An 18,643-nucleotide genomic window follows, 5' to 3' on the forward strand; every position below is an offset into this window, starting at 1 on the left:
CTCCTAACTTTTTGGATTAAAAAACAGTAGCTTACTGGTATTTTATTTTGACTGTCATTTGGATGTGGAGATGCTTAATCCATTCCTAACAAGAGCTATAAATTGCAGATTAGAGTTCCAGAAGAGATGAAGCCCATTACAACAGGATCAAAAGTGGGATGCCCTTTGCTTTCAGTGGTTATCTTCAACAAAGACACCGTGAAAGAGTTAAGGAGTGAACCCGTGTTTGGAGCAGTACAGCGACGCTGTCAGCCCGCACAAAGGAAGCAAGCTGGTAACTTCGCACGCTCCTTAAGATCACCAGATTGAGAATGTTGTTTTTCCACACTGCAGAACTGAAGGGAAACTCAAGGTTGTAGGTTCAAAATTCCTGTATTATATTACAGTTCATAGTGTGGCTGGTATTTTGAAACTGAAACAGCATGACAGGTAAAATATAAGAAACATACACAGCCTTAAAATGTTATTATTGTACAGATCTGATAGCATTTAATCCTGATTAGCAGTATATTAAAAAACAAAAGAACAAAACAAGGATTATCTCATTGCCATTGCCAATTTGAGATCTACTTGTTCACTTTTGTTACTTTAATATCATAAAGCAGCGTTTCTCAACCTTTAAGTATTTGCGACCCGAGTTTTCATAACAGTTTTAATCGCGCCCCCCTAACGTATTTTTGAAACCCTAATAAAATGTATTCCTATATTTTTTGCTGCCGATACACTGCCACAAGTTTAAAATTTTCCTACGAATACCGAAATTACGCCACATATGACAACATTTGCGCCCCCTTTTTTGTTACTTCGCGCCCCCCTCAGTTTGAGAACCACTGTCATAAAGCATGGTGTGGGTTGAAAGAATCAACTGATTTATGTTAATCAGTCAAATTATTAATTATTCATTTAGTCTTTGGGAATGTCAGTAATCCACCTTAATGAAAGGATAAGTGTCTGTGTGTCTATCTATATGTCCATCCAGTTGCTATTTTTCTGTCATTCCAACAGATGGCGCATCACAAACATTACCACTGTTTTTACAAATCTCATACCAAATGGCATATAACAGAGACATATGCATTGCATGGTGCACTGCAAATATTAACGCTAAGGTTTACGTTGATAAATTAATTTCATCCCGTCTTAGGCAAGTAGCACAGCTAGTCCACCTTAAAAAAGGACAAGTGTCCTTGTGTTTGTATATCTGTGTGTTGGTCCATTATGTCCATCCAGTTGCTATGTTTCTGTCATTCCAACAGATGGCGCATCACAAACATTACCACTGTTTTTACAAATCTCATACCAAATGGCATATCACAGAGACATATGCATTGCATGGTGCACTGCAAACGTTAACGCTAAGGTTTACGTTGATAAATTAATTTCATCCCGTCTTAGGCAAGTAGCACAGCTAGTCCACCTTAAAAAAGGACAAGTGTCCTTGTGTTTGCATATCTGTGTGTTGGCCCATTTGCTATGTCTCAGTCATTCCAACAGTTGGTGTATCACAAACATTTGTAGTATTAAAATTCATTGCATTTGTCACTCTAACAGAGTCCCATACCAAATGTCATATAACAGAGACACTTGTATTGCATTTGTCTTTCCAACAGATGGCAAATCACAAACATTATCACTGCTTTTACAAATCCCATGCCATAAGGTATATATCAGGGACATATGCATTGCATTTGTTTTTCCAACAGATGGCACATCACAAACATTTGTAGTAATGCATTTTATTACTACAAACGCTTGTGATGCACCCTCTGTTATAATGATAAATGCAATGCATTTTACTGCTACGTTACAAAATACATTCAAACAGATGGTGCAATGCAAACGTTAACGCTGAGGTCTACATTGATTACTTAGATTTCAACCCGTTTTAGACAGGTAGCACAGCCAGTATCTTTTACAAACATATTACGTTTTCTTCTCTAAAATAGTGTTTATTCATTTTAAACTATACTTGGCTTCAGCATTTTCATATCGATAAAAAAAAAACACCTAAACATTTTGAGAGGATCAAACAAAATTCTTTTTTGCAGACCAGTGTTATTACTTCAGCAACAGATACGATAACCAGCAGCTCCCATATTGGAAAATGAAATTGAGCAACAAATGTTACTACCAATGTTTGTGATGTGCCATCTGTTGGAATGACAAATGCAATGCACTGTATTACTGAAAATGTGTGCCATCTGTAGGAATGAAGAGACACAACAACCAGACAACGCACAAACAGACACACAAAAATGATAAATTACAAATGTAATTGTTTTAAATATAATTATTACTAACACAAAGTAGTCACTTGGTAGTTTTTCTCTCTTATAATCCTCTGGAGGTGTTTCATGGTGAAACCACCAACAGATGTCTGCTAACATGACCTAATATGAACTCACTCCACTTTGCACTGTAACTTCTCTCCTTCTGAGTGATGTCCTGCTAGGTCTGAGACCGCTTTGCACGTTCTCAGGGACACAAAAACCCCAAATGAGAGTGAAAGAGATGGGTTTTTAAAGACAGGCTGCACCAAGTGCTAGGTAGAAAGAGAGAAGCTCCTCAACTAGCTCCTCGTAGTTTTCAAATGTCTCCCAAGCTCTTCTCTCAACTCTGCACAACTTGGATTTGAAGTTTGCTTCCATGCTACCTGGTCAAGACAATGGATGGATTAACCAGCCTGTGCATATTTCTGTAAAAAACAAACAACTTTCTCTCTTCTAGACAATAAAAGGCATCTTCCTGACGTTCTTATTGCACATTCCTAGCTATTTTGAAGGAATAAGAAGAGAGACAAAAAAAAAAATACTGATTGAGAGTAATGTGTGGCATTTTGGGCTGTTTCCACTTCAGCTAAGGTTAAGAACAAGGAAAACTGACATTTTTCAGCTTAAAACATACTTCAAATCATATTCTGAGCAAGCCAAATAATTATGTTGTAAAAAAAATCAACATTTTGAAATCTGATATCTCACAGAAATGGTTTGTGTTAGAGAAATCCCAATTTCAGAAGTGCACTGATTTTTTTGCACAGGAGGATTCTGGGGCAGACCCAAGATCATTTGATGACAAAGCCCTGGTTTTACTTCACAGAGGGATCACTGCTGTCTCTGCCATGCAAACCTGAGGCTTGGCACAGAACTTAAAAAAACCGTTTTATTGTAGGGTCAAGGAATTCTGGGAATTAAAAGTGTCTCTGCTGTTCCTATTATTTGTATACAGTGTGGTTATTTGTTAATTGAAAGGAAAATGTTTTTACATTAGCCATCTGGAACAAAAATCAAATATTGCTTTAATTGTTTGTAACAAAATATTCACGTAGTTAGCAGTACTTAATTTGGCTTCATGGCACAGGTATGGTTTTGGAGTTAAAAATCTACTTTCGTATTGCCTGACTTCCACATTTCTCAGTCTGGCTCCCTGATTACTGCTCCCATAACACACATCGCAGATTCAACTGACAGTTCTAAAATATTTACTAACATATCTCACACATTTGGAATACAAAGATATATAAGGAAGAGACTATATTTACCCATCTGTGTAAAACGGTTTGTATCTGATGGGTCAAAATAATGAATGCTTCTTAGCATATTCCACAGTTAAAGTATGTTATTAGCCTTAATAATTGTTTTCTGCTATAATATGAAAAGAGCAATCTGTGCCTTTAATAATATGTTTACACAGAGGGACTGAAAATGAGTGCTTATTACAAAATTGCAGCATTACAATTACAAATGAAGGTGCTGTGGTTTGGTCACATGAACAGTAAAACAGGAATTTCCTTAAACGGCAACATAAGCCTGAAAGAAATAATAATAAACAGGCAAATCAGCACTAGTGTAGCACACATACTGGACAAATTGCACCATGATGACGGCTCGTGCTTTGCAGCCGATGCTCTGTACAGTACCTGACAAGTGTAGTGCGCCTTGTAGCTGACCCACTTCTTCACCTCGGGTTTCTCGCCCACGGACAGGGAGCGCACGGTGGCTCTCGAGGCAGAACAAGCCGGCATGTCGAACTCCACGTCCAGGTACTGAGTGAACGTAGCAGGCACCTCACGGTCTGAGCCGAGCTCCAGGTGGCAGAAGAAGCTGTGTGGGTGGCCTGAAGCTAAGAATACAAAACACATCCTCTAATTAGAACATCACAAAGACCAAATGATTTTCTTCAAAGCCTTGTCAGTTGAATACAACTCTCTAAAAGATCTTTTTATTTAACAGACATTAAAAAGATGATGCCTATGGATGACTCTATTATGAGACACTGCAAGCGCTGTAGCATAGGCCCAATCCACTCTACAATGGCTCACGCTCACTAACTGACTCAATAACACTTTCAGCTGAAGTACGTCAAGGCAAAAATAATTAAGAGCAGGACCTAAAACCCGGGAGTGATTTGCTACTGACTACAGACTTACATCTCATGAAATATAAGAGTGTGGTGTCTTGAACACCAAAGCATTTTAAATAAACAAAGGATTTGTGCTACTTGACATCTTTTCAATAGGATTTCGTCAAAATGCAGCATGGACTTAGGTATGACAAGTATACCTAAAGCTCTGTGAACACTAAGAATAAGTTTGACAAAATCTTTATACAGTGATCCCCCGCCTGTCGCGGAAGTTACGTACCAGACCCACCCGCGATAGGTGAAAATCCGCAATGCAGAAAGACCACATTTTTTTTATAGTTTAAGCCTTAAAATACCCCTCCCACGTGCTTTAAACACATGTAAACTTATTAAAACACACTTTGGATACACATACAGTTAGGTCCATAAATATTTGGACAGAGACAACTTTTTTCTAATTTTGGTTCTGTACATTACCACAATGAATTTGAAATGAAACAACTCAGATGCAGTTGAAGTGCAGACTTTCAGCTTTAATTCAGTGGGGTGAACAAAATGATTGCATAAAAATGTGAGGCAACTAAAGCATTTTTAACACAATCCCTTCATTTCAGGGGCTCAAAAGTAATTGGACAAATTAAAGAACTGGAAATAAAATGTTCATTTCTAATACTTGGTTGAAAACCATTTGCTGACAATGACAGCCTGAAGTCTTGAACTCCTGGACGTCACCAGATGTTGGGTTTCCTCCTTTTTAATGCTCTACCAGGCCTTTACTGCAGTGGCTTTCAGTTGCTGTTTGTTTGTGGGCCTTTCTGTCTGAAGTTTAGTCTTCAACAAGTGAAATGTCTGCTCAGTTGGGTTAAGATCAGGTGACTGACTTGGCCATTCAAGAATTTTCCACTTCTTTGCTTTAATAAACTCCTGAGTTGCTTTGGCTGTATGTTTTGGCTCATTGTCCATCTGTATCATGAATCAATTTGACTGCATTTAGCTAAATTTGAGCAGACAGTATGTCTCTGAACACCTCAGAATTCATTCGGCTGCTTCTGTCCTGTGTCACATCATCAATAAACACGAGTGTCCCAGTGCCACTGGCAGCCATGCACGCCCAAGCCATCACACTGCCTCCCTCCACTGTGTTTTACAGATGATGTGCTATGCTTTGGATAATGAGCTGTTCCACGACTTCTTCATACTTTTTTCTTGCCATCATTCTGGTAGAGGTTGATCTTGGTTTCATCTCTCCAAAGAATGTTTTTCCAGAACTGTGCTGGCTTTTTTAGATGTTCTTTAGCAAAGTCCAATCTAGCCTTTCTATTCTTGAGGCTTATGAGTGGCTTTCACCTTGCAGTGCACCCTCTGGATTTACTTTCATGCAGTCTTCTCTTTATGGTAGACTTGGATATCGATACGCCTACCCCCTGGAGAGTGTTGTTCATTTGGTTGGCTGTTGTGAAGGGGTTTCTCTTCACCATGGAAATGATTCTGCGATCATCCACCACTGTTGTCTTCCGTGGACGTCCAGGTCTTTTTGCGTTGCTGAGTTCACCAGTGCTTGCTTTCTTTCTCAGGATGTACCAAACTGTAGATTTTGCCACTCGTAATATTGTAGCAATTTCTCAGATGGGTTGTTTCTGTTTTCACAGCTTAAGGATGGCTTCTTTCACCTGCATGGAGAGCTCCTTTGATCGCATGTTGTCAGTTCACAGCAAAATCTTCCACATGCAAGCACCACACCTCAAATCAACTCCAGGCCTTTTATCTGCTTAATTGATATGACATAACGACGGACTTGACCACACCTGCCCATGAAATAGCCTTTGAGTCAATTGTCCAATTATTTTTGAGCCCCTGAAATGAAGGGATTGTGTTAAAAAATGCTTTAGTTGCCTCACATTTTTATGCAATCATTTTGTTCACCCCACTGAATTAAAGCTGAAAGTCTGCACTTCAACCGCATCTGAGTTGTTTCATTTAAAATTCATTGTGGTAATGTACAGAACCAAAATTAGAAAAAAGTTGTCTCTGTCCAAATATTTATGGACCTAACTGTATGATACATGGATGTCGGTCTAAAGATATGAGTAACATAATAATAATCATCACCAGTTTTACCTTCTCCTGTATGGTCAAGGTCTTCCTCTGGCGCCTAAGCTCACTGCTACCAGAAGCCTTACAAGATGCAGGAAGCTTGAGAGCCATCGTAGGGCTTAAAACAAAACGTAAAGCTCACAAACGTTTGCTCACAAAAGTCGGACCACAAGCAACGTACGCAATACGTGATTCGTCGGGGACCCACACTCGCTGTTCTTACAAGATTACATCACGTTAGCAGCAGCTAATCAGAGCCCAAGAGAATAAAATCCGCTCTGATTGGTTGAGTCTCCTCTTTCAGCCAATAACAGTCTTTGTAAGAAATCATCTGGGTGCTGTAACGCGAAACTCTTTGTCTACTGAAAACCGTATGCTTTGTTATGAATTGGCTGCAAAGTACACCACAGGTACTTATTGAATTTTTCCACGATATAGCGGGGGCGCGATAGCTGAACTGCGATAGTGCGGGGGATTACTGTATGCTGAAAACAGACTATAAATTAGAAAACACACTTAACAAGAATTACTGTATTATAAGTTATGTACTATACTCTGGGTGCCCCATGCAAGGTTTGCTCCTGCTTTGTGCCTGATCTTAAAAAATAGCTTCTGACTACGTATCAATACTTGAAAAGCAAACACACTAACAAAAATGTGACACTGCCTTTCATTTAATGTATTAATGTTAATGAATATTTTGGATACAATTTAGCCATCTATTGATAAGCAACTGTAGAAATCATGCCGCAGTGTTCGTCTTATCTGTAGTCTTTATTACAGTAATCCAGCACATCTTCCTAATATGGTGGAAAATTAGGCACCAATGGACCTCCCTGGTAGACCTTAAGCCTTGTTATATTACATCTCTCCTTGCAAATTCCATTTTTATAATCTTTGTGAGTTGGAAGCAGTCACGGTCTGCTCCCATGATCGCCAGCTATGTCCTCCGACATATCCAGTGACTTACTCCAACTAGTCCATGACTCGCTCGGCTGAAAAAAAATCAAACACCTTTAATTTTGTCTCAAGGCATAGGATCAGGCTCTATGCGTACAGGAGTAAAGAATCAATGAGTGTTCATTGAGAAGTACAACGCATATAATGAAGCCGTGAGCAATAAGGACCTCGCAAACAGAAGACAGCCTGACGTCTCATATTTTATTTACCACGGCAGAATGGAAAAAAGAAAAACGACATGGCTGAGCTCACCACAACTGGAAAGCATTCATTTAGCAATGACGTAGAAAGGCAGCAAGCTACTGGCTGTCAGATGAAGGCATGAGCTGTCAATACTATGAAAATGTGAAACTGTGCTGGAAAGTCATCGCAGAGTCACATATTTTGTAATGTCATGTTTCATGTTTCTAGTAGTATATTCTGGCATCACCAGGCGACGAGATCAGCAGCTGCAGTTGTCAAGTTTGACATTCCCGCTCACTAGAAGTCGTGGATTAGATAGCTTTGGAAGCCCACAGCACATCTAGCACAGCTTTGTAGGACTCTTCTGGGGCTTCCTCGCTGCTGCCGCCAGAATCCGTGGATTTCATTGGTTACACTGGTCAACAAGCATTTTGCTACTGGGATTCTTTCATCTGTACTTTAACAAATTTCACTTAATGACTCCAAATCTGAAAACCGTTTTTGTCCAGCACGTCCCATTTTTCAGTTATGATGTTCCAGGTCTTGGACAAATAGGATGACTGGACAGTAAAGGCGATGCATTTCAGCATTTAAGAAATACGTTTGGTCTCAAGAACATTGAAGCCAAAATTAAGGAATGTGTTCTTGTTGGCCCTAAAATATGTGAACTGATGCTTGACGGTGAGTTCAAAAGGAATCTGAAGCCCACTGAATCATCACCCTCTTTCGTGCAGGTTGTCCAGAATTTTCTAGACAGTCACAGAGCAGAGAATAATATTGAGCTTGTGGAGAATATGCTGAAAGTATATCAACTTACGGGAGCCAGAATGTCACTGAAGACGCATTGTTTACATTCTCATCTCGACTTTTTTCCACCAAATCTAAGCGATGTCAGAGATGAGCATGGAGAAAGATTTCATCAAGATATAAAGGTAATGGAAAAATGATATCAGGGAAAAATTCACTCCAAGCATGATGGGTGATTACTGTTGGTTCTTGCAAAGAGAGACGGATGTGCAGTACAAGTGCAAAAGCGAGTGCCTTCAACATTTTTGGGCACGCTGACCTCACTTTTATATTGAGGTAAATTGACATAAATATACTTTAACGTGTCTCTGGTATTGTCTTCTGGTTTGTTTTCAGAATAAACACATCAAAACAATTTTGGTGGGAAAGAGTCCAACACCTCTAAACCTGAGACTTTTGTTGTGCACTTCGAGAATTTGCACGATAAATTAAATGTAACATCACTTTTCAGACAAAAACAAGAGATTATATTTGAAAATAACCTCATTCGTATTTTCCCTGATTTCTCACCCTCAACAGCTGCTAAACGTGCCTTTTTTTATAATATTAAACAGCGTTTACGGAAAGCCAATATTACGGCCTCTTGTATCCTGCCAAACTGAAAGTGGATATTCAAGGTAAACATTACATCTTTATCACTACGGAGGAAGCAGATAAAGAGTTAAGAAAGCTGATCCCGACACTTTTCTGAAATACAATCGTGAGTCACACCCTGTCATGGCATGGCAAGAAGATATCACCATCTGTCTGATCCACTTGCAATGATACTGGTACCGTAATTATACAGTACATCTTTTTCTATCGTCGGTCACTTTCTGTTTATGTTTTAATTACAATTATACACTTTTATGTATGTATGTGTGGAAGAAATTAAATTAGTCAATTTTTTGCAATCCCAGCAATCACCAACACAAACGGAGACAAAATTATTGACCATAAAAATATAATGCACACATTTAGAGACTACTATAAATCCTTATATTCTACTGAGTTTAAAGTAGACAAGACACAATCTAATGCATTTGTGGTTGCATTACAGATACCACAAATAGATACTCATGCAGAGGAATTGGATAAGCATTGGCACTATCAAAATTACTAGATGCTATAAAGTCACTTCAGAGTGGGAAAGCAGCAGGCCCTGATGGCTACCCTGACGAATTTTATAAGAAGTTTTCCACTCAGCTAGCTCCCCTTTTATTAGCAACATTCACAGTAGCTAGAGACAATAAAATTATACCTCAAACTTTTCGCCAAGCATTAAATGATGTTAAGATACTCTCCAAAGTCGTAGCTAGAAGGATGGAGAAAGTGCTGCGTTCGGTAATATCACAAGATCAAACTGAATTTAATAAAGGATGACACTTGGCGTCCAATCTTCAATGCCTGCTTAATGTAATATATTCACCCGCAAAGTCAAACATCCCAGAGATGATATTATCCTTGGATGCAGAAAAAGCATTTGATATGATTGAATGGAACTACCTTTTCACTACACTGGAGAAATTTGGATTTGGCCTGAACATTTGTGCATGGATCAAACTACTATATACCAATCCAGAAGCCACAGTTTGTATTAACAACATTAATTCAGACTACTTTAAACTAGAACATGGTACCAGACAAGGATGCCCCTTGTCACCACTACTTTTTGCAATCGCCATTGAGCCACTGGTAGTTCACTGTCGAAATGCTTATGAGATAAAGGGGATTATCAGAGAAGGACCTGAACAGAAAATTTCTCTATATGCAGATGATATGGTACTGCATATATCAGACCCACAAAATACTGTGCCTGCAGTCCTAACAGCACTAACAGAATTTCAAAAGATTTCTGGTCTCAGAATTAATTTGACTAAAAGTGTGCTCTTCCCAGTGAATTCTCAAGCACACAATATTAGATTGGACACCTTCCCTTTTATCATTGCAGATCACTTTAAATATCTAGGGGTAAACATCACAAGTAAACATAAAGCTCTTTATCAACAAAATTTCGCCGTCTGTATGGAAAAAATTAAGAAAGACTTGCATAGATGGTCAACTCTTCATCTCACTTTAGCTGGAAGAATTAACATTATTAAGATGAATATCCTCCCTAAGCTTCTCTTCATATTTCAAAACATTCCAATATACATCAATAAATCATTTTTTAAGAAATTAAATTCAACCATAACCTCATTTAGTTGGAATTCAAAACATCCATGTATCCAAAGGGTGACCCTACAAAGGTCAAAGGCAGAAGGTGGCATGGCTCTACCTAACTTTCAATTTTATTACTGGGCAGCATACAAACTATGAAAACCTGGACATGGACACAAATAGATGAACATATACAGGCTTGATCTGCAATAGAAATAAATTCCTGCAGTACTTCTTTATATTCCTTGCTTTGTGCCCCAATAAACGCAAGTTATTGCCAATATACTAAAAACCCAATTCTGCTTCAATCACGCAGAATATGGAACCAATGTAGGAAGCATTTTAAGACAGAGAATCTTTTATCGGTGGCACCTCTGCACGAGAACCACCTTTATCAACCCTCGCAAACATATGCAGTTTTTAATGTCTGGAAAACATTTGGGGTTAAATCACTTAGAGATCTGTACATAGACAATGTCTTTGCATCCTACAAACAATTACATCCTAAATTTAACTTTCCAGTAACAAATTTCTTTCACTATCTTCAAATTAGAAACTTTGTTAAAGAGGACCTGCCCAGTTTTCCTCACCTCCCATTTACCTCTATGCTGGAAAAAATATTGCTCAGTTTCAAGGACTTAGACAGCATTTCTGCAATATATAACACCATTTTACAGTCCCTCCCTTTCAAAGATCCAAAAGGACAGTGGGAAAAGGACCTCTCACTCAACATCTCAGAAAAGTAGTGGAAGGTAGCAATGCAGAGAATTCACTTGAGCTCCATATGCGCAAAGCATACAATTATTCAACTCAAAATTATATATCGAGCACATCTATCTCATTTCAAAATGTCCAAAATGTTTCCAGGGCAAGACCCAACCTACGAACACTGCAATCAAGCTCCAGCCTCACTGGATCACATGTTTTGGGCCTGCGCCAAATTAACATCATTTTGGACCAAAATGTTTAAATGCCTATCAGACAGCCTTGGTGTCACAATCCCTCCTAATCCAATAACAACTGTGTTTGGTGGGCTCCTGGAGGGGCTTAAAGTGGAGAAGGACAAAAAAACTGTGATCGCCTTCACTTCACTATTGGCACGCAGACTTATTTTGCTAAACTGGAAGAATCCTAACTCTCCTCTTTTAAGGCAGTGGGTAACTGATGTTTTATATTATTTGAAATTGGAAAAAATCAAATTCTCACTTAGAGGATCTGTGCAGAAATTTTTCAAAACCTGTCAGGATCTGACCAATAATATTTTAGAATAAGCTTTTGAAGCACTGAGGAAGCAGATTTTCTCCCCATTTCTTTTTCTTCTCCATTTATCTTTATTCACTTATTAATTTATCTATTTACTTATTTTTACTAGCTTTACATTTTATGCATGCTGCCCATGCTTTCTTTCTCAGGGGTGGGGATTGATTTGTTTTCAATCCTATTTTTGTAAAATTGATCTATTTGTATGGAATGTTGTGTGATTTCAATAAAATCAATAAAATTATAAAAAAAAAATCATCCCTCACAGTACTTTGGAAGACAGAGGTAAGTAGTTTGAAAAGCAGAGCTACAGAAGATTTGTTAAGATTGAATGCTGGAACAAAAAGAGAAATTAGGGTTAGGGTTTCACCGATTTCAACCTTATTTTGCACAGCTATTGCTTGTTTGCTGATGATATCATTGCAGTGACACTGCGCAGCACATGCTCTCTGTTATCAGTCGAGCTGACGTTACATTTATATATTTAGTTCTTTTCCTGTTATTAGTACTGATGTTCTGCGGTGGGTTGGCACCCTGCCCAGGATTGGTTCCTGCCTTGTGCCCTGTGTTGGCTGGGATTGGCTCCAGCAGACCCCCGTGACCCTGTGTTCGGATTCAGCGGGTTGGAAAATGGATGGATGGATAGTACTGATGTTTCAATGTGGGCAGTGCGATGTCGCAGAGTGAGTTCCTGTCATACTATCATGATGAATTTCTCTATGTTAAATGCTTCATCAATAACAAAGGGTCAAGCTGCAACAATCTTAATATATTTAGTAAGCACAGTATTGCAAAGATTTTAACAGGGGATCATGACGTCACCAAGCTGTGTTTGGGAGCTCTTCAACACTCTTAATTCTGAAGTATGCTATTCTGTTCATGGTTCATTTTAGCAAATATATTGTATCAATTATGCTCTCTGCACAAATAAACTCCAGCAATGAATCTGCGTGAAACAAACTTTCTTTACCCAACATTGCTGTGCTCAACACATGGCACATCAGTGGTAAAGCACTAGAGCGATCTGATTTATTGCAGACTGCAATCTTAATATGACACACAAAAATGAAAAACCTAAAAACTTGAGGAGCTTGCATGTCTAAATGAGGCGATTCCATCTGAGTGCTTACTTTCAAGTGGCGCGGGGGTCTGCCTGGTATCGTCAGATCTGTGCTGAAGAGCACATGAATAGTCATTGATTGGCTGATGTCCTTCTAGCCTTTGACTGTATGGCAGATAATGAAATCCGCTCTTAACTCAGTCACTGTTCCATATCGATGTGGGCGACTGTAACGTTAACATTCATATTCCTACATGTAATTGAGCATAAATTGTGTTATTTCTTTATGGCTTTGTTCTTTTTTTCCTGCTTGTTTCAAAATTCAGAACCTTGACTTTCAAATATTTATCTATTATTTAGTATTTGTTTGATATTAGTTTGTATACTGTGTTACTAATGACATGTTTGCTTTTATTCCAGGTACAGTAGTAAATCTAATCTCTATATATAAAATCCTAAGCCTAAAAGTGCAACGATTTTATGTGACATTTTTATGTCACGTTTTCTGTCACGCTCGGGCTTATTTTAAAATCTACATATTGTCACAGGAGGCTGGGGGTCAGACCCAGCTGGGAAGCCTGGAAGGACCGGGAGGTGGTCTATACGTCCCCCGGGCCATGGGGGGGGCAACCGCCCTGGATGATGAGGGGACCACGGGGACGGAGCAAGGAGGCTCAAACCCACTGGGACCCATGGCTACCGCCACGGGACGCCCTGAGTGTCGTGGAGCCCGGGAGATCGACACTTCTGCTACACCTGGGAAGGTGGAGGAAGGACCTTCCAGGGACGCCTGGAGTGCTTCCGGGTGCAAGGGCAGCACTTCCGCCACACCAGGAAGTGCTGCCGGAAGGACGTCATCAAGCACCTGGAGCACATCCGGGTGGAAATAAAAGGGGCCGCCCTCCTACAATAGGAGAGCTAGAGTCGGGAGTGGGAGCAGGACGAACCACCTGTGAGGAGAGGAAAGGCGGCCCACGGACATTGAGAGAAAGGCCCGTGTGGAGGGTGATTGGTGCTGGGAGCACTGTGTGTTGGGCGGACTTTATTTGTAAGAATAAACGTGTGTTTTATAAAGAAGTGGTGTTTGTCTGATGGTGTTTGGACCCGGGCTCACAATATATATGTTTGGTATCATTCTTTTCAGGTTTATCAAACTTTAATGTGATGTTGTTAGATTTTCCGTTTTTTAAATTATAAACTAAAAAATTTCAAGAGTTCACGTCCCGCGAGACGAGACTTTGTGCCAAGAGATTTAACCATGCCCAGGGCCGGAAATAAAAGACAAAGAGTAGATGACAAAGACAGCTGCTGTGAAGGCTTTTAAATGTTTGAAGCGCCGTGTGAGATGCAGATCATGCAGCATGGCAGCAGCAGCAAGCCAGCAGCTGATCGAGCAAAGAGGAGGTAAAAAAATTAAAAACAACTACTTGTTTCCCATTGTATCACCGTTTAAGAGGGGGTTTGGAGGTGCGACCACATCTCCTTGGGGTGCGTTCAGCCCCCCTCTTCACAACGCGAGTGGCAGAGACGCGAAGTGGCTGGCACCTAGGGCAGACTGGAGTTGGCGAGCAAAGCGAGCAGGGGGCGAACTCCCTAGTAAAATGTATTATTATTAATATTATTATTATTATACAGTGCCATGAGTTCATGTTATATTACCGGCCTGGTCAGCATCTCTATGGAGTGTGCATGTTCTCCCTATGTGTATGTTGGTTGAGTGTACTGCATAACCTCTGATTTTGTATTACAGCTGGATATTAGAGGTGTGTCATTAAGAACTCTCAATTGCTGAAATCTGTTCAATTAAATTCTTCCAGTTTAGGCTCACAGGGAGCTCCCCAGGTTTTGCATGTTGCGTATTAGGCGAATGATCTGAGATGTTGCTATAGCAGATGTTCAGTATTTAGATAACATATGGTCAGCATCAGGAAATATCAAACATTTGATATGATGGAAACTGGAACTTAATTGTTGGAGAAAGCTAAGAGATCAATGGGAACACAAAGATATAACGTAGGTTCAAACATTACAAATAATACTTAATCCTAAGCCCCAAAATATTTAAGTGACAGCATTATTTCTCTAAACATTCCACAAATTTGAGTATCACAAGCTCCAGACTGTGTTTATTTATACCTATTATCGTTTTTGGAAATTGAAGTGTCTTTCATTTTAAGCAATTCAACAACAAATGTAAACTCACTAGCGAGACAAAGCATTAAGCAGAATATAAATGCCTGACTCTCCATTAGCCATTAGGTCTTTAAAAAGGATTGATGTTACTGCTTCTAATGTACTGGGAAAACGAAGTAAGACCATCAACATCAATTACAGCCAAACCACTGTCAATAAATATTTTTTAAATTGTATAATGGATACAAACTGAGCTCCCCCATGTGATTGAGACACTTATTAACGTAGTGGGCTTTGCTGTTTGTCTGGGGTGTGGGAAAGGGCTGTGGTGTTTTATTTCATGACTTGCATTACCCTTTTATAATCTAATCTGATTTGTCAACCCTTCCTGTTCCTTACACTCTTTTGTTTTATACCTACTGGGTATGGTAGCATAAAGACCAGGACCAGTAAGCCCAGTACACTGAAAAACTCTCATGTGAGTCCATCCTGATGAAGCTGCCTTTGTGCGATCTTGAGACACTCTTTACTGTCTGGGGCTGGACGCTTCTTTACAGAAGCCCATTTCATAGAAACATCTTTTCATAAACAAGAGCCAAATATTCTTGAACATTTACCACTATCTATCTATCTATTATATAGTGCCATTCATATCTATCTATCTATCTATCTATCTATCTATCTATCTATCTATCTATCTATCTATCTATCTATCTATCTATCTATCTATCTATCTATCTATCTATCTATCTATCATATAGTGCCATTCATATCTATCTATCTATTATATAGTGCCATTCATATCTATCTATCTATCTATCTATCTATCTATCTATCTATCTATCTATCTATCTATCTATCTATCTATCTATCTATCTATTATATAGTGCCATTCATATCTATCTATCTATCTATTATATAGTGCCATTCATATCTATCTATCTATCTATCTATCTATCTATATATCTATCTATCTATCTATCTATCTATCTATCTATCTATCTATCTATCTATCTATTATATAGTGCCTTTCTATCTATCTATCTAGCTATCTATCTATCTATCTATCATAGACTGCTTTACATATTTATATAGCTATCTTAATGCATGTTTTGTGTCTATGTCTCTATAGTACCTTTAACATTAATTTTTTATTTGGTCTCTTTCAATGCGTCTGACTTGCAGGTATAACACACCTCTGAAAATGCTGCTCTGCCCTGATAAAGTGATATTTTACTTATGGAATCAGCAAATAAGCATAATGACTCTACCAGACCTTAATGCAGCACTTGATGCTCAACTGTGCAGAATGGAGAGCATCCTGGGTCTCTCTGTCACCGCTCCCCAATGGTTTCAGTCTTATCTAACTCATAGGTGACAGTTCGTCTATCTGGACAGCAGCAGGTCCAGTTTAGCGTCAGACACACAAGGAGTTCCTCGAGGTTCTGTTCTTGGCACTCTGTTCTTGGCAGTTTTTCTGTATCTACAGTACATTCTTCCCCTCAGTTATATTGTTTGTGCCTTCAGACTGGGCTATCATTTTGCTATGGATGATACTCAAGATTTATTTCAGTGTTAAAAGAAAATACTCATTAGAGGCCTCCTAGCTCAAAACTTGCAGTGAAAATATGAAATGCTGGATGGAGCACAACTCTTTCAAATTAAAGTGCAACAAAGCAGAACTTATGCTAACGGACAGTAAAATCCAACAAGAAAATTAACTCTTTTTTCATTCAGCATAGGTGGCCATACTATAATACCTTCATCTTCTGCAAGGATTCCTCCTTTTTATTATTCAACTCACGTAAATCACAATAAGAACATTTCTCACTTCCAACTCAGTAACATATTCCTTGCCAGCTTGGTCCTGAATTTCTAATAACTCTGAATCATGTCCATGATTTCATTAAATCCTGCACTGACTTCTTTAACTCTCTAGTGGCATATCTGCCTTCTTACCTATCATCCCCAGCTCCTGCTGGTTCAAACCCTCCTGCACGTGTCTTCACTCAGACACGCAGCAGTGAGTACATGATGTCCATTCTGCTCCATCTTTGCTGGCTCCCTGAGGAGGTTTGATGGTGACGTGAGACTGCTCACCCTACAAGAGAGTCAACTGAAATTTCTGACTTGACAAATAGGCAATTGGCCATCTCAACCATTTTCATTCTGCATGTGAAATGAAGCCAATGAAGTTGAAATTCGGGTTGAAAAAGGCGACTGAAAATTGGGGTTAAAATTGTGCGAAAATCTCACAGTGTATGCCTGATTTAAGACATCTATGTTGCACACACGTCCAGTGTAGTGGCAGATAATAATGTTGTATGCAACTCTGATTGTTTCAGTATGGATGAAAGTACTTAACAACATAACTCTGTGAAAATACTGGTGTGGATGGAGATCAGTTTTGTTTAAAAATGTCCTTAGATCCCATTTGTACCTGTGTCTTTCATATAATATCTGTCTCAATAAAATATTTTTTATATACAGGTATCTTCTTCTATAATACGCTACCGTGGCTGTTCGTTTGTCTGTCCAGGATTTTAAATCACCTGTCGCTCGCAAAACCGTCTCACCTATTGACTTGAAATTTGCTACACATACACTACGTGACGTCTACTATACGCTTTCAGGGTGATGATTTTATTACTCTTTTTATTTTTATTTTATTGTAGAATCAACTCTCAGCAGCGTGCAACAGGGCGACCATGCAGCGCATGTGTACGGGTGCCGTTCTCATTCCCTACCACCTTCGCTAATCATTCTTGAGGCAGATTGAAGACTTAAGAGCCAGATTAAGTGAAAAAATGAAAGAAAACGTACTAAGTAATTGCAACACAAAAACTAACTTAATCAGTTTTAACACAAAAAGATGCTGACGAAAGAAGAGAAGCAGCGGGCCGCTAGGGTGGAGTAAAGAAGAGCTGCTCAGGAAGCAGCAGGCACATCAACCTCTGAGCAAACGAATGATAAACGTACAGAGAAAGAGGATGAAAACTGGGACTGCAGTGCGCTGTTACTGGGATAGATAGATAGATAGATAGATAGATAGATAGATAGATAGATAGATAGATAGATAGATAGATAGATAGATAGATAGATAGATAGATAGATAGATAGATAGATAGATAGATAGATAGATAGATAGATAGATAGATAGATAGATAGATAGATAGATAGATAGATAGATAGATAGATAGTGACAAGAAGAGACCTAAGACATTGCAACAGTTTGGGGCAGCCACCCGTATAATCTGTATCCTGGCATCAAAAAGTTAAAGTTGCCAGCAAGTAGTAGTTACAAGCCAGAGTCCAAAACAGAACTGAACTTAAGAGGAAGGGAGTGTTGTTTATAAGGGGGTCTGGGGGAAGTGATGTCGTCCTTGGGGCTGAGGCCGGAAGTGATGTCATCCTCGGGCCCAGGGCCAGAAGTGGTGCGTCTCGAGCTGAAGTATTGGCTCCTGGTGGGATTTCTCGGAAATGGTATGCAGGAGACTTAGAAAAATAGTTAGTGCACCCCGCTACCCCTTGGGCGGACGTTTTATACTTAACATTTAAGCCCTTTAGCTGTCTCCTATTCATACGTGTGTGACAATAAATATATATATATATATACATATATATATATATATATATATATATATATAT

General features: G+C 39.1%; 1 protein-coding gene across 4 annotated transcripts in view; it reads right to left on the reverse strand.

The window, feature by feature from the left end:
* Window positions 1-18,643, reverse strand: part of ston2 (stonin 2) — a 311,201-nt gene that overhangs the window by 40,256 nt on the left and 252,302 nt on the right. For 3 of the 4 annotated variants that reach the window (XM_028821758.2, XM_028821759.2, XM_028821761.2), the window contains one exon: window positions 3,917-4,119. The exons of the other annotated variant lie outside the window; for it this stretch is intronic. In XM_028821758.2, coding sequence (XP_028677591.1) covers window positions 3,917-4,119 — 203 coding nt within the window. The remainder of the gene's footprint in view (window positions 1-3,916; window positions 4,120-18,643) is intronic. 4 annotated transcript variants of the gene reach the window in all.

Source organism: Erpetoichthys calabaricus, chromosome 16 (assembly GCF_900747795.2).
Source record: "Erpetoichthys calabaricus chromosome 16, fErpCal1.3, whole genome shotgun sequence".
NCBI lineage: Eukaryota > Metazoa > Chordata > Cladistia > Polypteriformes > Polypteridae > Erpetoichthys > Erpetoichthys calabaricus.